The sequence below is a fragment of the Panthera onca genome, chromosome F1 (genome assembly GCF_046562875.1).
Source record: "Panthera onca isolate mPanOnc1 chromosome F1, mPanOnc1 haplotype 2, whole genome shotgun sequence".
Lineage (NCBI taxonomy): Eukaryota > Metazoa > Chordata > Mammalia > Carnivora > Felidae > Panthera > Panthera onca.
Window position 1 is genome coordinate 68,063,634 of NC_138355.1, and position 25,592 is coordinate 68,089,225.

The window sequence follows — 25,592 nt, forward strand, 5'->3', positions numbered from 1 at the left end:
GCAGGGTGTCTCTGAGCAGGGCACAGCCCGTTCAACACGCCTGTTCTTGACCCCAGCCTTCCTTTGTCGAGGTCGCACCCAAAGCATAAATGCGAATATTGCTTGGGGTCTGTGTGCTCCAACCTGATCTGCAAGTCACACATGTTTGCTTTTGTTTTTTCGTATTATTTTCTTTTCTTTTCCTCTTTATTTTTTTTTTTTAATTTAAATCCAAATTACTTAATATCTAGTGCAGTAAAGGTTTCAGGAGTAGAACTGAATGATGCATCACTTACATACAATACCCAGTGCTCACCCCAACAAGTGCCCTCCTTTACTGTCCATCACCCATTTAGGCCACCCTCCCCCCCAACTCCCATCCAGCAACGCTCAGTTTGTTTCTGTATTTAAGAGTCTTTTATGGTTTGCCTCCCTCTCTGTAAACGATTCACTTGTAAGCAACGCACCAAATGAATTAGACTTCTATTCTAGCACGCCTTTAGCAAAACGAGTTTATTATTTTTTCCCAAATTATAAAAATTATACATGCAAAATATGGCATTAGGATGGCACAGAAAAATATAAAAAGAAAATAAAAAGTCTCCATTAACACTCTATTTCCTAGAATTAACGGCTGGTATACCTATCACTGAATTTCTATCATGGACATATATAGCTTTTCTGTATCTGGATTTTATTTCCATGTACATCGTTAATGGCATCCAGGTTTTTAGAAGGATGTTATGCTGGGGTTTTCATATCCAAATCAGGATTGAGTTGTTGTTTCTTGTTTTTCCTGGGCTTGATGACCTTGAAGAAGAAAGAACTGAAGTTAGAGCAGGTGAGATGTAGCTAATTCTGACTTTCTCTCTGCACTGACACTGTCCTCCAACCACCAGTTGCATCCTGTTGTCGTAAGGTTCTTCTCACTCTCCCCTGTCCCCTTCCATGAATTCCTGTCCTTTGGGTCACCTCCCACATTGGTTGAGACCCTAAAGTGAGATAGTCACTCACCCACAGCATGAATGCACATGGAAGGGCAGGAGAGAGAGGAAGGAGCAGGTGTACTCGATGCCAAGAGCTGAAGGGACGGTTCTCACGGGGAAGGCAGGTGGGAGGAGGGACTGAGTCTGGAATGGAAAGGCTGGAAGGTTTGAAAGACTCAGAACTGGAGATGTCTAAGAGTCTGGGCTATGCTGTGCGTCTGGATGTGTCCATCTTTGATCTGTTTCACTCTGGTACTAGCCTTTGAGGGTCTTCCCACAATCTCACGTGGACAAAGAGCATGGACTTAGTCCTGGAGGACCAGTACTCTCTGTCTGTGTAGACCAGTCTGTGTATCTCATTAAAGACAAGTTACTTTGTGTTGAGGTACTCAGGGGCACTCTTGATCATCTAGGTCTGGTGTGAGCTCTGTTTGCCTTCCTCTGGGATAGATGGCATTTCCCCCACATTAAAACCGATGAACCTGAAGTTTCTGGTGCTTAACTTCACCAGCAGTTAGAAAATCACAGAGCTAGGTTTTGAAAGAAATCGGCCTTAATGAAGCCCAAATTTACTACATAATCTCCCTGCTTTGATGCATTCAACCAATTTTGTAATATTTAGCTAGGTATTATATCCTTTGAAGTCTTCTCTGGGGTTTCTCTCTCCAACACAATTCAAAACCTCCTTCTTTAAAGAAAGAAAGAATGATAGAAAGGGCAGTCATAAGTCTTCCCCATTGGAAGAATGCTATTCCCCAGAAGTCCCCACCTTGATGAAGCTGTGAGTTACGGATCTCAGCTGTCTTGTATCCCCGCTTAGTTCAAAGCAGATGAGTGTGAGTTTATCGCCTTCCTCACAGTTGACTTTGGTCAGTCGTCCATACACCAAGACGTTCATCGTCCCCGTATCATCTTGTATTTCATACAAAGTGATGCATTGATCCAACACCATTTTCTGCAAAAGAAAATCAGCATGCTCCTCCTCAGAACTGGATCAGGTTCCACGTCCATGAGAAACACAGGGTGTGGGTGGAAACTTTTGTCTCTGACAGGTTAATATGAACTGGAGGTCCGGAAGGAGGAGTAACACATAGCTTAAGATGTTTTGTTCAGAGGATTCTCCTTATGAGTCTGAGAAGGATTGCCGCTAATTCTCATTAAGTGGATTATGTCATTTCAGTCTGTACTTCTTTCCTATCCATTCTCTACTCCCTCTTCCCAATCTGCCCAAATCCAGAATCTCGATCATCTAGTCCCATTGCTCTAGGTTCCTTCTCGCTCACTGTACTCATTAATTCTGCAAATGCACCTGTGTGCACAGCCACTCACACAGAGGGCACAGGAGACAACACAGGTAGAAGGAACAAGCTGCGTTTCAGGGCAGAGCCATCTGTCGATTTCCTACTCTGGTTGTCACAACCAGCATCCAAGTTTGGGAGGGCAATTCTTTATTCACAATCAAGTTAAGCTGTCACTGAAAGGGATGAGACAGAACTCAAACAAAATCATAAGGATGTGTGTACTGATAGAAAGTCTGCACTGTTCTGGACCAGAGTACCTGTGAATGGATCATAGCATCTGCCAAATACCAAGGATTTGGGGAAATCTCTTTCTGTAGAACTTACATGGCATTGCCTTCGGAAGAGGAATGTGAAGAGTTTTTCTAGCCCTTATCCTGAAGTGGGAAGATTCTACCCAACTACCCTGGCCATTGGAGCCTTGAGTTCCCGTGTTTCAGAAGTGAACCAAACTCCAGTTGGCAAGTTCAGACCTTTAAATTCGGGGGTTATAGATGAAATAGTACAAAACAATGGTGTGGGCTTACCTTATGCACCTGATACACCCCACTCACAAATGTTCCTGGCTCTTCCGAGTGAAGATCCTTGATTTTAGGAGTTGCATTTGCATTTTGGATCAGTCTGCTTGAGACCTCCATCTTTCGGTCAGCACTGACGTCAGACACAGAAGAGACATTGTACACCTCCAGGAACCCGTTGCGGCCAATATAATCTGCTAAGGTGATGACTCTCTTTGGTATGAACTTGTCCTTCAGGCCGACATGAAAAACCTTCACTCGAAAGAACTGGCTCTCAGTAACCACAGTGGCGTGAAACATCTTTCTCTCCTCGTCTATGACGTCATATGCGAATGGCTCTGTGGCTTTCAGCACCATCACTTCCTTGGCGCATGTCTGTAAACCCTCTTCTCTGGAAGCTTTTGTAGGTACAGACTTCAATCTTGGTTTCTACTTGGAAGTACACATCAGAAAGTGGCCCAGTTAAGAAAGGGAATACACAGTCCTTTCTAGTGACAGCCACCTTAAGCTTAATGTTGAGCCTCCAGAAAGGCTCAGATTGGATGGATTTGGGGGAAAAAAATGAGCTGGAGAGAGACAGCTGACCTAGTCTAAGGTAGCTAGTGGAAGACATGGAAGAATTACATGTAATTGTACTTATTTTCTTCATCGTTTCATACATTTGGGAGGAATATTATTTTTTCTGTTAAAGGCATTAACCCAAGATAAAAAAACAACAACAACAAAACAACATTTCTCTGAGGAGAGCTCTGGAGAGCATAGAGGAAGAGGAAAATAGCCATGCTGTTGTGAAGGGATTCCCATTAGACATGAAGATAAATATATTATCTTAATTTACCAATCAGCATTTTAGTGAGCAAAGTAAGATAGCAGTAAGGAAGAAAATAAATCACCCTAACAGCACTGGCAGGGAACGGCTCTAGTCAGAAACCACAGATTTCATCTGGAACCAGTCCCGGTAGATGTCACAATTGAAAGAGGGAAACCGTGAGCCCTTTTCCAAGAAGGGCTGTGCTAAAAAGAGATTAGTTAAGCAATCACTGGAGAAGCTCATGAACTTCCCTGATTTAGAAATGTTCTGGCTCCAGACTTGAAGAGTAGAAGAATGAGCCTTCTGAAAACATGCTTCCTTGGCATAGAATTATTTGAACCCAATGATTCTAAAAAACAGCAGCATAGAAAAAGCTCTACAAAGAGAATAAAGATTCCCCTAAATGTGAAAGCTTTAGATCGCAAAGCCTGGATTTGAATCCAGCACCAAGTAAATGCCTAGTGCGCAGAAATGTCGTCAGCACTGTCTTTCCATGGTTTTTCAGAGGCCTGTAGTCTGCTCCAATAAACAGATATTTCATGCTTTGTGTTGACCCTGTTGGTGGAATCTTTGTTAGAGGGAGAGCCTTATAAAAGAAATTTCTCCATTTGGGTAAGCCACATATACTCAGTAATCTCATTGACAGGATCATGCTGAGCTATTGCCTTTTAAAACTCAGTTATCATAAACTGGCATGACAAGAGTGGGGCTTGGAGGCTGAGGAAATATTGGTTTGGATAATATTTTGAAAGCATGAACAGGTCATTTTCTCTCAGAGTATATTCTCCACTTCCCACCTTGTTCATAAATCATGCTTTTCTGTGCTACTCCCTTCATCATAGCAGAAATTGAAGGTGATAGTGATCTGTTTCTGGCTTTGAACCCAAAAAGCAAACAGAACCTACACCCTAGAGAAAATTGTTGGGAGTCCCCGTGATGAATAACAACAAGGCTTTCATTCTCACCTAATGAAGCACAGACTGAAAGGTCAGACACCTTTTTGAAGGCCTCCTGTGCAGGTGGTCAGACCCCAGGGAAGCACTGAGTCCATGGTGTGTTTATGTGTAAGAGGCTAAGGCACAGAAGAGCCTCCTGGGGTCCTGGTGCTCCATGGAGGGTTCAGGGCAGCAGAAGGATTCTGACAGGAGGAAAAGTGACTGTGTCTCACGTATAGGCAGATGGGGACATAGAAAGTCACTTCCATAGAAAGTCACTTCCAAGCCAATACTCTACCCCCAAGGGTAGGCAACCACCATGGTCATGTCACGGTGGGACGGAGGTGAGCTAGGCGGGAGGGCATGCCTGCCTGTGCACTTGCCTCTCCATTCTAGTCTAGTCTTTCTCTAGAATCTGAAGTTATTCTCCCATAAAAGGAGAAGGTACACTCAATAGTGGTGATAAATGCTGGAAAAGAAAAATAAAGGGACTCGTGAAATCGAGCAGAGGAAAGATGTGATGTATTGTTGGAGGCACATCGGTGAGGACCTGCCCGGTGGGGAGGGGAAGCAGTCAGGCTGATGTCTGAAGGTGGGTGTTTCTGGGTCAGTGAAAAGACAGGAGTAATGAATTCCCAACCAGAGAAATATCTTTTGTATACACATTGGACGTGGGAGGGAGCCCCTAATGCTGGAAAAGAATCCAGAAGTGTGGTCAATAAGCCAAGAGGAGAGGGACGAAAGGAGACAGGAGAGGAGTTACATGCAGTCGTTCATATTTTCCTCCTGTGTTCATCTTTAGTGGTCTGACCACACCCTATTCTCATTCCTGCACTAAGTCAGTAACCCTCTTGAGATCAGGAATTATTTCAAAATACACACTTTCAAATAGCAAAATACACACTTTCTATTACACTGAAAACTCACCACCTGCATTTAATAAGCTAACAGGTGACTTTTGTTATGTAAGGAAATTATACATAGTAGGGAATTGCTGAGAAGCTCTTTACAGGTCCTGATGATTCCTGTACTATGTTGTAGACAGCGGAACAAGTACGGGGAAGAGCAAGACGGTACCTTGGTCGAGAAACTGCTGCCCGGCGTTGATGGAGGCATCCGAGGAGGCTGAGAGAAGCTCGCAGGTGACAGGGCACCTGTGACGGAAGGTTGTCCAAGCTGACCCCATTCCGGCATTGGCTGCATCATCTCAAATTTTTCAGTTTTTATGGTTTGGGTTTCTGTTTTCTGAAAATAGTTTTTTTCTCCCTGGTTAGTTGTCAGTATCAGGTGAACCACAATCCCTCTCTTCCTTCACCTCTCCCTCTCTCTCACTCTCCTCTCTCTCTCTTTTTGTCTTTATGTCTCTCCGTCACACACACACTCACACACACACACACACACACACACACACCAGGATCTTCAATCTGGAATACTAGCACAGAAGGATACCTCCTTCTGCTCTCTGGCTAGGACCCCAACCAGGGTACAAACATCCCTCTGCAAATTTTAACAACACAGATGATTGAACTTTCATTGGAATGCTAGGCAATTCTAGTTCTACCTCTGCTTCCAAGGGCCCTATGTCAAGCTCTGCAAGACGACAAGTGGATCGTGGCCTGGTAGAAAACCCTTTGTGGCTCCAATGGAAACCAGTCTCAGAACTACTTGGCTGAACTTCGGGATGTTTCATTAGCCAAGTTTTTCACTGCCTTGTGCTTCGGCAAATAAGCAAATTGGTTCCTATCTCCTGTCCTTCAGCTCAGGAAACCCTGTGAATGCTTTGTTTTCCATGCCAGTGAGATTCCCCCCGTTCATCATTCCAGAGGCAGGATTCTGCACCAGGCCACCAAATCCCTCAGAGATCTCAGGGACAGACAAACCCAATGAGGATTTCCCCCAGGCTTTCCCAGGACCTGGACTTTTATGATCGTTCTAGGAATTGCAGAAAGAGTCTGTAAACTCGTTTGTCTTGACTACCTTTACTGTCACTAACGAAAGCCCTTTTGGACCATCCTGCATCCGAGATGCACATGCCACTATTCTTATCACTTTTAGCATCCATTTGACTAGTTTGTCAAGTGTGACTTGTGGATAAAGTTGTAGATGAGGGAGCTTCTGGAATGCCTGCCTCTGGCAGGCGGCTTCCTGATTAGAACACCGTCGGACCAACCCCCACACCTCATTCCTCTTTTGCAGGATTACAGAGCCAGGGTTGTGGAAACAAGTCCACCCATGACTCTGGTTCTTCACACATTAGAGGCATTAAAAAAATATTGTAACATCCACACAGCTACGTGGATTCGGTTTGTGCCCGTGAAGAGCTCACGTGTTCACGCTCTGACACTCACTGTCTGTGTGACCTTTGCAGAACGTGTTTAACCTCTAGGAACCGCAGTTTTCTCAGAGGCGAAATGGCCCTAGCAACAGCACCCTGAAATGAATGCTGTTATAAAGACGAGATGAGATCACGGACACAGAGCACACAGGTTCCGGGCTCCAACACACTACGTGGGCAATACACAGCCATGTCGGCATTGTCACTGCTTTTTCATGATCTACTTAGAGATTTTGGTCTGCTCTGATGTGCAGATGCCTCATGTTGTATGTGAGTCCCTCCTGATGGCATGGGAAATACTTCCCTAAAGTAGCTTCTCTATTCGCTTCTGCCACAGGTAGCAATTTATCCGAAGACAACCTTATCTTGATATTCCCTCACAACCAGTGACACTGAAAGCTTCTATGATACCAGTAGGATTTAGATGCTGAAAATATTTTTTCAAGTTTATTTCTTCATTTTAAGTGAGGGAGAGTGAGAATGCAAAGAGAGAGAGAGAGAGGAGAGAGAGAGTGAAAGAGAGAGGGAACGTGTAGGGTAAGGGGGGCAGAGAGGTAGGCAGAGAGCAAATCTCAAGTCAACGCTTCACTGTCAGTCCAGAGCCCAAACTAGGGCTTGATCTCAAAAGCATGAGGTCATGACCTGAGCAGAGATCAGGAGTTGGATATGCTATCGGTTGAGCCACCGAGGCACCCCTAGATGCTGAAAATATTCTTTTTGACTGGATAATATGAGAAAATAATAATTGATTTCATTTCCTTCATCACCCTGCCCTGTTGTAGAAACACGATGTCCTGAGCTGTTTGCTTTAGAAGAGACGTAGCTGTAGGAATCAAGAGCAAAACCGGTCTACGCCTGGTTTTGGGGTAAAAGTTGAACGGATCCCACTTGGTAGAGCAAATCATTGGGAGACCCCATGATGAATCAGAGCAAGATTTTTGTGCTCACCTAATGAAGAAAGGACTGAACAATCAGACACCCGTTTTGTTACTGCCCAGGTGGCTGGACCCCAGGGACGAATTCACTACATGTGTGTTTATGTGCAAGAGGCTGAGGGAGCCGATGAGCCTCCGTGACCTTGGCCTCCAAGGAGGATTCAGGGCAGGAGAACGTTGCTCATGGGAGTAGAAAATCTCATGGGAGTCATTTGTTTAAGGAGTCATCTGAGTAGGCCGACGGGGACTTTGAAAGTGTTACTTCCAAGCCAGGATGCTTGGCAAAAGTAGTGTTATCCTGAGCTGTGTGCATATGTCATTGTCATAGGAGAGAGACAGCGGCTGTGGTTATTGTCCCTGTTGTGTAATGAATTTTACATAGTGGGAGAATTGCTGAGAAGCTCTTTTCACTTCCTGATGATTCCTGTGCTATGTTGTAGACACAGGAACAAGTACGGGGAAGAGCAAGACGGTACCTGGGTCGAGAAACTGCTGCCTGGGGTTGGTGGAGGCATCCGAGGAGGCTGAAAGAAGCTCGCAGGTGACAGGGCACGTGTGACTGCAGGTTGTCCAAGCTGACCCCATTCTGGCGTTGGCTGCGTCGTCTCAGATTTTGCAGTATTTGTGTTTTGCGTTTTCTTTTTCTGAAAGTAGTTTTACCCTTGGTCAATAGTTTTCAATATATGATGAGTCACAATCTCTCTCTCTCTCTCTCTCTCACTTTTCCACTCTCCTGTTCATTCTCCTCTTCCCTTCCTCCCCTTTCTCTCTCTCTCTCTCTCTCTCTCTCTCTCTCTCTCTCTCTCTCCACACACACACACACCTGAGGATCTTCACTCTGGAATACTAGCACATATAGGATACGTCCTGCTCCACTCTGTCTTGGACCCCAACCAGGGTACAAACATCCCTCTGCAAATTTTAACAACACAGATGATTGAACTTTCATTGGAGTTCTAGGCAATTCTACCTCCACCTCTGCTCCCAAGGGCCCCATGTCAAGCTCCTCAAGATGACACATGAATCGTGGCCTGGTAGAAAACCCTTTGTGGCTCCAATGGAAATGGGTCTCAGAACTACTCGACTGAATTTCGGGATGTTTTCTCCACCATATTTTTCACAGCCTTATGGTTCAGCAAATAAGCAAATTGGTTCCTACTCCTGTCCTTCAGCTCAGGAAAACCTGTGAATGCTTTGTTTTCCATACCAGTGAGATTCCCCCCGTTCATCATTCCAGAGGCAAGATTCTGCACCCGGCCACCAAATCCCTCAGAGATCTCAAGGGCAGACAAACCCAATGAGGATTTCCCCCACACTTTCCCAGGACCTGGACTTTTATGATCATTTAAAGAAATGCAGAAGGAGTCTGTAAACTCATTTGTCTTGACTACCTTTACTGTTACTAACGAAAGCCCATTTGGACCAACTTGCATCCAATATGCACGTGCCACTATTCTTATCACTTTTAGCATCCATTTGACTAGTTTGTCAAGTGTGACTTGTGGATAAAGTTGTAGATGAGGGAGCTTCTGGAATGCCTGCCTCTGGCAGGCGCCTTCCTGATTAGAACACCGTCGGACCAACCCCCACACCTCATTCCTCTTTTGCAGGATTACAGAGCCAGGGTTGTGGAAACAAGTCCATCCATGACTCTGGTTATTCATACATTAGAGGCATTAAAAAAATATTGTAACATCCACACAGCTACGTGGATTTTGTATGTGCCCATGAAGAGCTCACGTGTTCACGCTCTGACACTCACTGTCTGTGTGACCTTTGCAGAACGTGTTTAACCTCTAGGAACCGCAGTTTTCTCAGAGGCGAAATGGCCCTAATGACAGCACCCTGAGTGATAAATAATGAATGCTGTTATAAAGACGAGATGAGATCACGGACACAGAGCACACAGGTTCCGGGCTCCAACACACTACGTGGGCAATACACAGCCATGTCGGCATTGTCACTGCTATTTCACGCTCTACTTAGAGATTTTGGTCGGCTCTGATCTGCAGATGCCTCATGTTGTATGTGGGTCCCTCCTGATGGCGTGGGAAATACTTCCCTAAAGTAGCCTCTCTATTTGTTTCTGCCATAGGTAGCAATTTATCTCAAGACAACCTTATCTTGATATTCCCTCAAAATCAGTGACACTGAAAGCTTCTATGATAGCAGTAGTATTTAGATGCTGAAAATATTTTTTCAAGTTTATTTCTTCATTTTAAGTGGAAGAGAGCAAGAATGCAAAGAAAGAGAGAGAGGGGGGAGAGAGAGAGAGAGAGAAAGAGAGAGAACGTGTGGGGTAGGGAGGCAGAGAGATGGGGAGAGAGCGAATCTCAAGTCAACTCTTCACTCTCAGCCCAGAACCCAGTGTAGGGCTTGATCTCAGAAGCTGTGAGGTCATGACCTGAGCAGAGATCAGGAGTTGGATGTTCTACTAATTGAGCCACCGAGGCACCCCTAGACGCTGAAAATATTATTTTTATATGCATATTTTAAAAATAATGATTGATTTTTTTTTTGCTCTCTAGATTATTCACTTATTCACCCTGTCTAGTTCTTGAAACATGATGTTTTGAGCTGTTTGCTTCTGGAAACACAGGAATCAAAGGTAATATTTGTCTGCATCTGGTTTTGGGGAAACAAAAGGAACAGAACCCACACTTGAAGAAAATCGGTGGGAGACCCTGTGATGAATCAGAGCAAGGCTTTCCTGCTCATCTAATGAGACAGAGATGGAGTGGTGGACCCATTTTTTGCAGGCTTCCTGTGCAGGTGGCTGGACCCCGTGGAACAACCGACTGCATGGTGTGTTTATGGGAAGAGGCTGAGTCGGCAGACGAGCCTTCCCGGGGTCCCTGCTCTCTAAGACGTTTAAGGGCAGAGTGAGGATTCTCCCAGGATAGAAATGGCTGTGTCCCATATATAAGCAGGTGGGGACTGAGAAACTGTCACTCCCAAGCCAGGATGCAGGGTCAAAGCAGAATTATCTTGAGATGTGCACATATGTCATTGTCCTAGCAGAGGCACAGCGGCTGAGTTTTCAGTGACTGGAGAAGGACACATCCGCGGCCATCTGGGCCTGGGATCCAACAGGCACAGGCAGCTAGCTCCATCCCATGAACAAGTCCTGGGGACACTGGGTAGGGATGATGAGTTTTGGTGCTGACAATAGTAGGATCCACAAGACACAACTTGAGAAAGATGTCTTTAGGGAGTTTGTCTTCAAGTGCTATGTGTGTGTTGGGGCCGGGGTACAGCCTGGGTCAGAGGGCAGCTTGGGGCCTGGGTGACAAACTACATTAGAGAATAGTGATTCAAGTGTTGCCTGGCTCATTCCTCGGGTGGGTATTCCTGTGGTATTTGCCGCAGAATGGACATTATATCTCCCGAGTGTAGGCAACCACCGTGGTCATGTCAGGGTGGGACAGAGGTCTGCTAGTCGGGAGGGGATACACACGTGTGCACTCACTTCTCCACCTCGCCTGGTCTTCCCCTATAACCTGAGGTTATGGTCCCATAAAAGGAGAACTCACACTCATTAGAGTGGTGATAAATGCTGGAAAAAAATCAAAGGACCCGTGACAGCCAGCAGTGGGAAGATGTGATGTGTTGTTGGGGGCACATCAGTGAGGACTTGCCGGGGTGAAGGGAGTCAGGCTGGGGTCCGAAGGTGGGTGTATCTGGGCCAGTGAAAAGACAAGAGTCACGAATTCCAAACCATTGAGATAGCTTATGTTTACACCCATGACGTGGGAGGGAGCCCCCAATTTTGGAAGTGAATCCAGATGTATGGTCAATAAGCCAAGGGGAAAGGGACAAAAGGAGACAGGAATGCAGGGTATAAACACCCTCCCGTGTTCATCGTTAATGGTCCGGCCACCCCCTACCCCTACTCCTGCACCAAGTTGGTAATCCACTTGAGATTCGGAATTATTTCAAAATGCATACTTTCAAATAGCAAAGGATTTCTACTACACTGAAATCTCACTACCTGTATTTGATAAGTTAATGAGTGATTATTGTTATCTAAAGAAATTATGCATAGTAGGGAGTTACGGAGAAGCTCTTTACAGGTCCTGATGATTCCTGTACTAGGTTGTAGAGAGAGGAACAAGTACGGGGAAGAGCAAGACGGTACCTTGGTTGAGAAACTGCTGCCCGGGGTTGGTGGAGGCATCCGATGAGGCTGAGAGAAGCTCGCAGGTGACAGGGCACCTGTGACTGCAGGTTGTCCAAGCTGACCCCATTCCAGTGTTGGCTGCATCATCTCAGATTTTGCTGGATTTTTGTTTTGCGTTTTCTTTTTCTGAAAGTAGTTTTTCCCCTGGTCAACAGTTTTCAATATCTGATGAGCCACAATCTCTCTCTCTCTCTCTCTCTCTCTCTCTCACTTTCCTACTCTCCTGCTCACTCTCCTCTCCCTTTCATCTCTCTGTTTGTCTCTCTCTCTGTCTCGGTCTCTCTCTCTCTCTTGCACGTGCACACACACAAACACACACACACACCAGGGGATCTTCACTCTGGAATACTATCACATATTAGTATACCTCCTTCTGCTCTCTGGCTTGGACCCCAAACAGGGTACAAACATCCCTCTGCAAACTTTAACCACACAGATGATTGAACTTTCATTGGAATGCTAAGCAATTCTACCTCCACCTCTGCTTCCAAGGGCCCTATGTCAAGCTCCTCAAGATGACACGTGGATCGTGGCCTGGTAGAAAACCCTACCTGGCTCCAATGGAAACCAGTCTCAGAACTACTTGGCTGAATTTCGGGATGTTTCATTAGCCAAGTTTTTCACTGCCTTGTGCTTCGGCAAATAAGCAAATTGGTTCCTATCTCCTGTCCTTCAGCTCAGGAAACCCTGTGAATGCTTTGTTTTCCATGCCAGTGAGATTCCCCCTGTTCATCATTCCAGAGGCCGGATTCTGCACCAGGCCACCAAATCCCTCAGAGATCTCAGGGACAGACAAACCCAATGAGGATTTCCCCCAGGTTCTCCCAAGTCCTGGACTTTTATGATTGTGTAAGAAAGTGCAGAAAGAGTCTGTAAACTCATTTGTCTTGACTACCTGTCCTTTTACTAACGAAAGCCCATTTGGTCCATCCTGCATCCGATATGCACGTGACACCATTCTTATCACTGTTAGCATCCATTTGACTAGTTCAGCAAATGTGACTTGTGGATAAAGTTGTAGATGAGGGAGCTTCTGGAATACCAGCCTCTGGCAGGAAGCTTCCTGATTAGAACACTGTCAGACCAACCCCCACACCTCATTCCTCTTTTGCAAGAGTACAGAGTCTGAGCTGTGGAAACAAGTCCACCCATGACTCTGGTTCTTCACACATTAGAGGCATTAAAAAAATATTGTAACATCCACACAGCTACGTGGATTCGGTTTGTGCCCGTGAAGAGCTCACGTGTTCACGCTCTGACACTCACTGTCTGTGTGACCTTTGCAGAACGTGTTTAACCTCTAGGAACCGCAGTTTTCTCAGAGGCGAAATGGCCCTAGCAACAGCACCCTGAAATGAATGCTGTTATAAAGACGAGATGAGATCACGGACACAGAGCACACAGGTTCCGGGCTCCAACACACTACGTGGGCAATACACAGCCATGTCGGCATTGTCACTGCTTTTTCATGATCTACTTAGAGATTTTGGTCTGCTCTGATGTGCAGATGCCTCATGTTGTATGTGAGTCCCTCCTGATGGCATGGGAAATACTTCCCTAAAGTAGCTTCTCTATTCGCTTCTGCCACAGGTAGCAATTTATCCGAAGACAACCTTATCTTAATATTCCCTCACAATCAGTGACACTGAAAGCTTCTATGATAGGAGTAGGATTTAGATGCTGAAAAAATTTGTCAAGTTTATTTCTTCATTTTAAGTGGAAGAGAGCGAGAGTGCAAAGAAAGAGAGAGGAGAGAGAGAGAGTGAGAGAGTGAGAGACAGAGGCAATGTGTGGGGTAGGGGGGCAGAGAGATGGGGATAGAGTGAATCTCAAGTCGACTCTTCACTCTCAGCCCAGAGCCCAAACTAGGGCTTGATCTCAAAAGCTGTGAAGTCATGACCTGAGCAGAGATCAGGAGTTGGATGTTCTATCGGATGACCCACCGAGGCACCCCTAGATGCTGAAAATACTCTTTTTGACTGGATAATATGAGAAAATAATTGATTTCATTTCCTTCATCACCCTGCCCTGTTGTAGAAACACGATGTCCTGAGCTGTTCGGTTTAGAAGAGACGTAGCTGTCGGAATCAAGAGCAAAACTGGTCTACGCCTGGTTTCGGGATAAAAGTTGAACGGATCCCACATGGTAGAGAAATCATTGGGAGACCCCATGATGAATCAGAGCAAGATTTTTGTGCTCACCTAACGAAGAAAAGACTGAACAATCAGACACCCATTTTGTTCCTGTACAGGCGGCTGGACCTGAGGGATGAATTCACTACATGTGTGTTTATGTGCAAGAGGCTGAGGGAGCCGATGAGCCTCTGTGGTCCCGGTGCTCCAAGCAGGATTCAGGGCAGGAGAACTTTGCTCATGGGAGTAGAAATTCTCATGGGAGTCATTTGTTTAAGGAGTCATCTGAGTAGGCCAACGGGGACTTTGAAAGTGTCACTTCCAAGCCAATATGCGTGGCAAAAATAGTGTTATCCTGAGGTGTGTGCATATGTCATTGTCATAGGAGAGAGACAGCGGCTGTGGTTAGCGTCACTGTTGTGTAATGAATTTTACATAGTAGGAGAATTGCTGAGAAGCTCTTTCCGGGTCCTGATGATTCCTGTGCTATGTTGTAGAGAGAGGAACAAGTACGGGGAAGAGCAAGACGGTACCTGGGTCGAGAAACTGCTGCGCGGGGTTGGTGGAGGCATCCGATGAGGCTGAGAGAAGCTCGCAGGTGACAGGGCACCTGTGACTGAAGGTTGTCCAAGCTGACCCCATTCTGGTGTTGGCTGAATCGTCTTCGATTTATCACTGCTTGTGGCTTTAGTTTTTCTTTTCTGAAAGTAGTTTTTTCCCCTGGTCAATAGTTTTCAATATCTGATGAGCCACAATCTCTCTCTCTCTCTGTCTCTCTCTCTCTCTCTCTCTTTCCCACTTTCCTGCTCACTCTCCTCTCCCCTTCCTCCTCTCTGTCTGTCTGTGTGTCTCTCTCTCGCACGCACACTCACACACACACACACACACACACACACACCAGGATCTTCACTCTGGAATACTAGCACAGAAGGATACCTCCTTCTACTCTCTGGCTAGGACCCCAACCAGGGTACAAACATCCCTCTGCAAACTTTAACCACACAGATGATTGAACTTTCATTGGAATGCTAAGCAATTCTACCTCCACCTCTGCTTCCAAGGGCCCTATGTCAAGCTCCTCAAGATGACACGTGGATCGTGGCCTGGTAGAAAACCCTACCTGGCTCCAATGGAAACCAGTCTCAGAACTACTTGGCTGAACTTCGGGATGTTTCATTAGCCAAGTTTTTCACTGCCTTGTGCTTCGGCAAATAAGCAAATTGGTTCCTATCTCCTGTCCTTCAGCTCAGGAAACCCTGTGAATGCTTTGTTTTCCATGCCAGTGAGATTCCCCCCGTTCATCATTCCAGAGGCAGGATTCTGCACCAGGCCACCAAATCCCTCAGAGATCTCAGGGACAGACAAACCCAATGAGGATTTCCCCCAGGCTTTCCCAGGACCTGGACTTTTATGATCGTTCTAGGAATTGCAGAAAGAGTCTGTAAACTCGTTTGTCTTGACTACCTTTACTGTCACTAACGAAAGCCCTTTTGGACCATCCTGCATCCGAGATGCACGTGCCACTATTCTTATCACTTTTAGCATCCATTTGACTAGTTTGTCAAGTGTGACTTGTGGATAAAGTTGTAGATGAGGGAGCTTCTGGAATGCCTGCCTCTGGCAGGCGCCTTCCTGATTAGAACACCGTCGGACCAACCCCCACACCTCATTCCTCTTTTGCAGGATTACAGAGCCAGGGTTGTGGAAACAAGTCCATCCATGACTCTGGTTATTCATACATTAGAGGCATTAAAAAAATATTGTAACATCCACACAGCTACGTGGATTTTGTATGTGCCCATGAAGAGCTCACGTGTTCACGCTCTGACACTCACTGTCTGTGTGACCTTTGCAGAATGTGTTTAACCTCTAAGAACCTCAGTTTTCTCAGCGATGAAATGGCCCTAACAACAGCACCCTGAGTGATAAATAACGAATGCTGTTATAAAGACGAGATGAGATCACGGACACAGAGCACACAGGTTCCGGGCTCCAACACACTACGTGGGCAATACACAGCCATGTTGGCCTTGTCACTGCTATTTCACGCTCTATTTAGAGATTTTGGTCGGCTCTGATCTACAGATGCCTCATGTTGTATGTGGGTCCCTCCTGATGGCGTGGGAAATATTTCCCTAAAGTAGCCTCTCTATTTGCTTCTGCCATAGGTAGCAATTTATCTCAAGACAACCTTATCTTGATATTCCCTCAAAATCAGTGACACTGGAAGCTTCTGTCATAGCAGTAAGATTTAGATGCTGAAAATATTTTTTCAAGTTTATTTCTTCATTTTAAGTGCAAGAGAACGAGAATGCAAACAGAGAGAGAGAAGAGAGAGAGAGAGAGAGAGAAAGAGAATGTGTGGGGTAAGGGGGCAGAGAGATGGGGAGAGAGTGAATCTCAAGTTGACTCTTCACTCTCAGCCCAGAGCCCAGTGTAGGGCTTGATCTCAGAAGCTGTGAGGTCATGACCTGAGCAGAGATCAGGAGTTGGATGTTCTACCGATTGAGCCACCGAGGCAACCCTAGATGCTGAATATATTATTTTTGATTGAATAATATGAAAAAATAATAATTGAATTTTTTTCCCTCTCCAGATTTTTCACTTATTCACCCTGTCTAGTTCTTGAAACATGATGTTTTGAGCTGTTTGCTTCTGGAAACACAGGAATCAAAGGTAATATTTGCCTGCATCTGGTTTTGGGGAAACAAAAGGAACAGAACCCACACTTGAAGAAAATCGGGGGGAGACCCTGTGATGAATCAGAGCAAGGCTTTCCTGCTCATCTAATGAGACAGAGATGGAGTGGTGGACCCATTTTTTGCAGGCTTCCTGTGCAGGTGGCTGGACCCCGTGGAACAACCGACTGCATGGTGTGTTTATGGGAAGAGGCTGAGTCGGCAGACGAGCCTTCCCGGGGTCCCTGCTCTCTAAGACGTTTAAGGGCAGAGTGAGGATTCTCCCAGGATAGAAATGGCTGTGTCCCATATATAAGCAGGTGGGGACTGAGAAACTGTCACTCCCAAGCCAGGATGCAGGGTCAAAGCAGAATTATCTTGAGATGTGCACATATGTCATTGTCCTAGCAGAGGCACAGCGGCTGAGTTTTCAGTGACTGGAGAAGGACACATCCGCGGCCATCTGGGCCTGGGATCCAACAGGCACAGGCAGCTAGCTCCATCCCATGAACAAGTCCTGGGGACACTGGGTAGGGATGATGAGTTTTGGTGCTGACAATAGTAGGATCCACAAGACACAACTTGAGAAAGATGTCTTTAGGGAGTTTGTCCTCAAGTGCTATGTGTGTGTTGGGGCCGGGGTACAGCCTGGGTCAGAGGGCAGCTTGGGGCCTGGGTGACAAACTACATTAGAGAATAGTGATTCAAGTGTTGCCTGGCTCATTCCTCGGGTGGGTATTCCTGTGGTATTTGCCGCAGAATGGACATTATATCTCCCGAGTGTAGGCAACCACCGTGGTCATGTCAGGGTGGGACAGAGGTCTGCTAGTCGGGAGGGGATACACACATGTGCACTCACTTCTCCACCTCGCCTGCTCTTCCCCTATAACCTGAGGTTATGGTCCCATAAAAGGAGAACTCACACTCATTAGAGTGGTGATAAATGCTGGAAAAAAATCAAAGGACCCGTGACAGCCAGCAGTGGGAAGATGTGATGTGTTGTTGGGGGCACATCAGTGAGGACTTGCCGGGGTGAAGGGAGTCAGGCTGGGGTCCGAAGGTGGGTGTATCTGGGCCAGTGAAAAGACAAGAGTCACGAATTCCAAACCATTGAGATAGCTTATGTTTACACACATGATGTGGGAGGGAGCCCCCAATTTTGGAAGTGAATCCAGATGTCAATAAGATGGTCAATAAGCCAAGGGGAAAGGGACAAAAGGAGACAGGAATGCAGGGTATAAACACCCTCCCGTGTTCATCGTTAATGGTCCGGCCACCCCCTACCCCTACTCCTGCACCAAGTTGGTAACCCACTTGAGATTCGGAATTATTTCAAAATGCATACTTTCAAATAGCAAAGGGTTTCTACTACACTGAAATTTCACTATCTGCATTTGATAAGCTAATGAGTGATTATTGTTATCTAAAGAAATTGTACATAGTAGGGAGTTACCTAGAAGCTCTTTATAGGTCCTGATGATTCCTGTACTATGTTTTAGAGAGAGGAACAAGTATAGGGAAGAGCAAGACGGTACCTTGGTTGAGAAACTGCTGCCTGGGGTTGATGGAGGCATCCGAGGAGGCTGAGAGGAGCTTGTAGGTGACAGGGCACCTGTGACTGCAGGTTGTCCAAGCTGACCCCATTCCAGCGTTGGTTGTGTCTTGTTAGATTTACCATTGCTTGTGGTTTTAGTTTTCCTTTTCTGAAAGTAGATCCCAACCCTCTGGGTAATGGTTTGCAGTTGGAGGTAAAACATTATTACTACTGAGCCAATCAGTTTTTTATTACTAGATTACCAGGATACTAAAACTTCTGTTTCAGGAATCCAGGGGACCACATGGAGCCCGTCCTCTTGAGAGATGACGGGAGGTGTGCAGCCCACATTGATGGGAGTTTCACACAATAGCTGGGAATCTCCTCTCCTCCCTGTGGCCCGAAGGATGCTGCACCAGGATTTGGAAAATCTAGAATTGAATTGTGTCTCTTTGGTGAGCTGCCCTCCTGGTGAGACTTCCCTTTATCCCACATGTAAAGAGGGGTCCTGACTCCACATCTCCTTCCCACGGAGTTATACACACGAGTTATAGTGAACACAGTTCTGAAACATAACGGGTGATGGCCAACTACGGGTGGGTGATTGTTCACTATGGATTTGTTGACTCCAAACCTCATTTTCATTCCGCCCCTGGAATCCCTTTTTTCTTGATTCTTCTATTTGCAGGTTGAGAAATGAAGGAAGAGCTAAGTGCTCCCAGGAAGCTAATCAGGGGAAGAGCCATAGGGGAAGCTTCTTCAGTGGGACCTTTTGCATCTTACCTTCGACACAAGTGTATCATCCATTGGCCGTGAAGCCTTGTTTGCGGTGGATGTCGATTCGTCAGTACTGGACGCCTCCTGCTTTCTTTTCTTCACTGGAGCCAGTCCCTGTGTTTTGTACTTCTTCATAACTGAGGCAGCAAAAAGAACATGGTAAATCCAAAGGAGCCGGTCTAGGGCAACTGCATCACGTTCGGCGCCATTTCCTCGGAGCTCATGCCTGTGGGTCTGAGTTGGCGTTTCTGTCCCCCCTGTGTCCATCAACCAGCCAGCCCGGCTACAGGTGCTGACTCAGTCTCGGGTGGTCTCCTTCCTTCCCCACGGGCACAAGCCCACCCCTCCATCGTCTGGACTCCCGGGAACCTCAGTCAAACCCTCTTCCAACCCATTTATCCTATATTTTCCTTTTAAGAATATTAAGTTTTCAAAATGCCGATGGTGGGTTAACTCCTATGGAAGGTCTATTTGAATTACAGCAAGCAGAGAAAGGAAATCCGATCTAATTAGTGACGTGACAAACTGGTGATGCTTGACTTTTCAAAATATGTTTTTACGATCCAGTGATTTTACAGGAGGCAATGTTTTCACATCTGCGAGAGATGAGTTTTTCTTTAAGCACTGCCTCACGTTTGTTGCTGGGGAATAGAGTAACGGTGGGATAAATATTGTGAGGGAGCAGTATATGCACCGTTTGCAGTATTTTTAAGAGTCACAATTTTTTCCTAATTTTGTCGTCACCCTGTAACCATCGTAATGTGGGGGAAGCCTCAGCCTTTGTCGTCAACTCCTGCTTTTTTTCTTTACCCACATCCCCCAAATACACCCTGTAGAATACAGTGCCCCCCTTTGTAGGAAAGGAATTGTTCGACCTGTCAACCTGTTGGCGCTCGAAGGGCCACCTCATCTGGGCAACTGAGTCGTAAATTGGCAAAGGGATCTCCCCGCTGTGCCGACACCAGGGCTCTGCTGGGCACAGAGGGCGGGCACACGGACAGTGAGGGCTCCTCTGCATTACCTTTTCTCTTCTCATTTTGAATAGTTTTCACAGTGTCTCCTAGTCCTTCTATGTCTTTGAGCAGCCTCAGGAGTTTGTTCACACAGAGAATCCCCTGGAATTTCTTGTGCATCATGTCAGCAATCTTGACCTTGCTATAGTCTTCTTTCATTTTTGGAGTCAGCCCCAAATCGGAATCCAGCAGGGACTTAACCATGCTAAACTGGTCGTCGTTGAGGGGCTGAAGCCCTTTCAGCAGAAGAATTCTCTTGCATTCTGTCTCCATCTCTCAAGGTCTGTCTAAGCAGGAGAAAAATACCATAGGGCGTTACATCCTCATCGGAACAATTTAAAAGCCTGGTTGTGTCTATGTGGGTGAGTGGCCCATGTCAAGGTGTTGTCCTTGAGTGTGTGTGACAAGGAACAATTTAAAAGCCTGGTTGTGTCTATGTGGGTGAGTGGCCCATGTCAAGGTGTTGTCCTTGAGTGTGTGTGACAAAGACCAGGTGCATCACTGTGCAAAATGGGTTGAGATCTGCTGCATTCGGAACTTCTTTTTTTAAAAAAAATTTTTTTAAATGTTTATTTATTTTTGAGACCATGCGAGAAACAGTGCAAGCAGCAGAGGGGCAGACAGAGGGAGACACAGAATTTGAAGGGGCTCCAGGCGCCGAGCCATCAGCCCAGAGCCCGACGCAGGGCTCGAACCCACAAACTGTGAGATCATGACCTGAGCCGAAGTCGGACGCTTAACCGACGGAGTCACCCAGGCACCCTGCATTCAGAACTCCTAAGGAAGTCTTTTCATTTAATAATGACAGTTGTGTCGGGTCAGGGCGGGTGTGGTGGCAGGAGGTCTGGAAAGAGGTAGTGTTTTCTGTGCGTGGAGTGTGGGCTGTACGGTGTCACAGGGCACCTGTTCCCAGCGGCCGTCCCCTACTGGGGCTGCGGTGTCTCCCTGGATGTCTGCTCGCTGGCTCCTGACCCTGTTACCCTCTCTGATGGCCGAGTGGACCGCAGCCTCTCACCCTCCGTGACTGTCCCCGCCACCGGGGCGCTCGCTTCCACACCAGGGACCCGCCCATGTCCACCTGCCTTCCTCCAGTCAGTCCTTCTAGCGTCCCCTCTCCCTGGGGCTTGGGCATGTCCTCTGTGTCCTCTGTGCCCTTGTCCCCTGCTGGCCTTCTACCTGCTGCCTCGTGCACAATCACAGCATTTTTTTCTGGGACCATTTAGTAGTCCTCTCACTGGAGTTCTACACTCCGGCTAGAGCAGGAACACTGCACTTTTTGGTGCAATTATTTAGCAGTTCCTTGATTTTACCCTTCTAGGCTGAATTCCTCTGCACAGTTCTTTCGGAGAGCCAGATGTCCCTCTATCCAGCCATGGCTCTGTCCCACTTGACAGCCGCCAAGAATTCCCCGGTTTGTTTTTGAAATTTTTCTTGCTCCCCACCCTAGCTTGGAGAGCCTTGAATAATCTGCATCTTTTTTTTTTTTTTTTTTTTTACATCTGTGTCTTTTGTGATTCTTGCGGCTTATGCTCCAGAAATATACAACCCATCTCGCCTCTTCATGCATCAGGACTTTGCTAATTCCCTCCCTGCTGCCTAACAAGCTGCTCTCGCCTTTCTTCCTCCGACTGATTCCTCGGAGCCTTCAGGACTCCGCTGAGGCTTTGTCTTCCAAAAGCCACCAGAGTCCCCCTGTTGGACCGAGGATCCTGCCTCTGGGCCCCTTTAGCACCTCTCGTACTTCCTCTATGGCACTCAGTACATGGTACAGATTCCACTTTTCTGTTTAAATTCATCAATTGTTCTTATTCGGGCACCGTGTGTTTGTGTAGCTTCTGTATAATTAGCATGTTCAAGTCCCCAGGGCTGTGAATGATTCCTTCCTGCGAGGGTACGAGATCCTCGGATTGGTCAGGCTCATGGATTGAAGGATAAATCCACAAGATGGATTATAGCAGAACTGAAGATCATTAACAACAAACTAAAAACTCTGAAAACTTCCAGAAATGAAGAGCAGATTACCTGTAAAGATTCAAGGAGCAGCCTGAATCTGATGCTCAACAGCAAAGCTGTCCACCAACAGTAAAACAGGGTAATTTTCAAATAGTATTTGTTCAAACTCCATATCTGTTTCAAAGCTGAATAGTGTTTAAAATGAAATTTTTGTGTTGTGTGTGGTATATATGAGTGTGACAACATAATTCGTTTGCAAAATAAGATATAATACGATATAAGGTGACAGGAGGCTAGGTCTAATCTTTGTTCATTCCTCTTAAATATGAATGTGCATTTTGTATTTCCAAAATATTAGTGTGCTTGATTTTAGAATAACCATCCAGACCCCTCTTGGGTTTCTAGTATTATAGGATTTGTTTTTGTGTCTTGTTTGTTTGTTTCTATTTTTTTAATGTTTGTTTGTTTTTGAGAGAGAGGGAGAGAGAGCATGAGCAGGGGAGGGGCAGGGAGAGAGGGGGACAGAGGATCTGAAGCAGGCTCTGTGCTGACAGTGGAGAACCCCATGTGGGGCTCGAACTCATGAACCATGAGATCATGACCTGAGCCGAAGTCAGACACCCAACCGACTGAGCCACCCGGGTGCCCTCTAATATTACAGTATTCAAAGTAGATACACTAAATAGCCTTTCTGAAATGCCCCGACTGTGAATTTCAAAACAGATGCAGCCCCGGGGGTATCAGAAAAGGTACTGTCTACATAGAGGGAGGGCAGAATAATTTTGAGAGCAGAATTCCAAGCTGGCCAAACTGATATTTAAATGTGGGGGCCTCAGAAACTATTCTCTGATATTCAAGGCCTTGTGGTTTGTACGACAAAGACCTATAAGGAAACGTCTATTGGAAATGATATTCGATAATAAAAATGACACATAGAGCCCAGAACTACTGCCAGCCAGAGCGAGGACTACCTTGGCGAGGTGTGCCTCTGTCTTACAAAGAAATGCAACTTCGACTAAAGACGAGAGAGACAGGAAGCATATCGACACGGTGGGGGAAGGGAGGAAAGCCAATGGGGCCCTTCGCTAATGTATTTGTCTTAAAGGATCAGATAAAGGTATACGTAAAAACAGAAGCACGAGAAAGGAGCATTCAGAAGTGTCAGAAACGGGAACGAGCGTGGCCGAAGCCAAACTGTACCCCTTAATTATCAGCAGACACAGAAATGGCCCTAACGAGTTAAGCGGAAAGTGTAGTCAAATGGCATTTACACAATCTGCCAATGTATTGTTAACAAAAGATCACTTAAAGGTGGGGAGATAAAAGACAAATATTTCATCATGCGACGAGCAACCAAGAGAAAACCAGCTTATCTACATTAGTGTAGCTTTAAATAGATCTGGAGACAAAAAAAATATCATCAAAGCACAACACAATGACAAAGCTGACGTCCCAGGGAAATAACACAGTTGTGATTGTGTATTTACTTGCTAATCGAAAATATATATTATTTTTGTTGTGATATCCCTTTATAATGCTATAAATATTATGTAATTTATTTCATAACATGATTCGCCTATAATAATATAAAAATTATATTTGTATATTATATCGTATGTTTCTCTCCATACATCCACACACACCTGTATATATCATTGTGTATATAAATTTGACAGACGTACGGGACGAAAACCTCACAATGGCACGGTTTTTATGCGTGATGATTTTAACGCATCTCGCAATTGCGAAATAAAATTTTAAGAAATCAGTACAGATTTAGAAAATCCGACCAACGCAATTAATAAACATAATTAACGAGGTTTATCTAACATACCCCAAATTCTGAAATCAGCATGAAAAATCTCACACTCTAACGAGAGCAAATGAAATAGTATTATAACAGGCCGTCCAGAAAGTTGCTCAGCAATTCTGCAAGCAGGCAATAGAAATCTCTGTATAACTGACTCCCTCCCTCTCCCTTGCATCTTGCCACTAGAAAAAAGTCAGTAATTTTGAGGAAGGCAGAAAGCAATAGTAAAAGGAACTAAAATAATGGCTCTGGAGTATAAGATAAAAATTAAACTGTCTACAAGAGGTAAAGAAGCCATGTTTTTGCATAACTGTGTCTGTGGAAAGGAAATTTTTTCTGCTCTGTGTGTGTGTGTGTGTGTGTGTGTGTGTGTGTGTGTGTGTATGCGTGCATGTGAGTTTTCTAAGATTAGGATAATACCATACAATCAACTTTAAATCCAGATGTGTGTTTTACTTCATATTAGGTTATGATACTTTCCTCCTTGTGCTTCTCTCTTGACTTTTGCCCGGGACCCTGCCACAGCCACCACATTTCCTGTGCACTTTCCAGGGAAGGAAACTAAACAGTTTCTCTAAATATAACTCATGCCAGTAGTCACCTAAGGAATAGATTTTAATATCTTCTATAGTCAAAATGTATCTCCCTTTGTTCAGGCCTCAGATGTGGTAGAATGAGAATGTCTGTTTTCTGCCTGAGCTGGAAAGGATTAGAATCAAGCTACTGTTGGAGAGTCTGGGTGGCTCAATCGGTTAAGCACGTGACTCTTGATTGCAGCTCAAGTCATGATCTCACGGTTCATGAGTTTGAGCCCTGCTTTGGGCTCTGACCTGACAGCATGGAGCCTGCTTGGGATTCTCTCTCTCTCCCTCTCTCTCTGCCCTTCCCCTACTCTCACTGTCTCTCTTTCTCTCAAAAATACATAAACAAAATTAAAAAAAAATAGAACGAAGCTACTGTTTTCATTTTCCTGACTGTAGTTGATAACCAGCACCACCCCCACCCCCCCCCATTCTTTATAACCGAAGCCCCCTGGATGTTTCCTGCTCAGCTAATATCTCTTAACAGAAAGCCCACGGTTCTCACCTTGCTGGAATTCCCCACAAGTCCAGATCTTGAGGTCTTCTTCAGAAATGCAGGAATCACTGCTTATTTTGTTTGAGGAGAAAGATCAATCAGCAAAGCCCTTAGAGACTGAACTGCAAGCTATTATAATCTCCTGAAGGGCACAGGAAAAAGAAATGTTTTTGAAAGATAGCAATCAGAAATGGCACTGTGTAGAGTCACAACTTGACTAGTTTTGGTTTCCTCTCACTGTGCTGTCCCCCAGAGGGAGGTTATGAAACCATCCCGAGACTCCTCCCTCCCTTGTCCTTAGCTTTCGATTTCATTAGTCAGAGAAAATAAACAGCCTCCTTCCTGTAAATACTGAGTCAAGACGAAAAATCAGAGCAAAAATATAATTAAGGGTTTTTGTTACAAATGTCAGGAGAGGGAAGGAGTGCCAACGTTAGAACTTTGTTGTCCCGCAGACTTACGTGCGGGTCCTTAGAAATTATATTCCCTCCAAAAATGTTCAGATGTAGAAGTAAGATGAATCACTGGGCCACTTATCCCTCACTTCCTGTTTTCAGAGTTTCTAGGGTGAAATGTTGAAAGAGGCATCTATCTCTGCTACGCACTTGACTGGACATCCTGCATATATGTACAGACAAGT

At 45.6% G+C, this 25,592-nt stretch overlaps 1 protein-coding gene across 10 annotated transcripts; it reads right to left on the reverse strand.

Annotated features, from left to right (window-relative positions):
* Positions 1 to 475: 475 nt before the first annotated feature.
* LOC132677143 (pyrin and HIN domain-containing protein 1-like) lies at positions 476 to 25,201 on the reverse strand. 10 transcript variants are annotated; one of them, XM_078440872.2, is made up of 12 exons: positions 24,962 to 25,201; positions 20,121 to 20,395; positions 19,106 to 19,236; positions 18,324 to 18,491; positions 14,644 to 14,811; positions 11,936 to 12,121; positions 8,274 to 8,441; positions 5,605 to 5,772; positions 2,791 to 3,210; positions 1,735 to 1,920; positions 994 to 1,109; positions 476 to 789 (listed from the first exon to the last, which is right to left on the reverse strand). In XM_078440872.2, exons 2-12 carry the CDS (start codon positions 20,383 to 20,385, stop codon positions 735 to 737), a joined length of 2,031 nt encoding a protein of 676 aa, XP_078296998.2. In that variant the 5' UTR covers positions 20,386 to 20,395; positions 24,962 to 25,201; the 3' UTR covers positions 476 to 734. The 10 variants fall into 10 exon arrangements, with proteins under 10 accessions (XP_078296998.2, XP_081648067.1, XP_078296997.2 ...); XM_081791941.1 differs by having other exon boundaries at positions 994 to 1,123; positions 1,815 to 1,920; positions 20,121 to 20,399; XM_078440871.2 differs by having other exon boundaries at positions 20,121 to 20,399.
* Positions 25,202 to 25,592: the final 391 nt, after the last annotated feature.

Coding starts and splice junctions, on each gene's coding strand:
- LOC132677143 (XM_078440872.2), bottom strand. CDS start 20,385: ATGGAGACAGAATGCAAGAGAATTCTTCTGCTGAAAGGGCTTCAGCCC. Junction 12,122..14,643: donor GCAGCAGTTTCTCGACCCAG/GTACCGTCTTGC, acceptor ACTGTTGACCAG/GGGAAAAACTACTTTCAGAA. Junction 5,773..8,273: donor GCAGCAGTTTCTCGACCCAG/GTACCGTCTTGC, acceptor AACTATTTTCAG/AAAACAGAAACCCAAACCAT.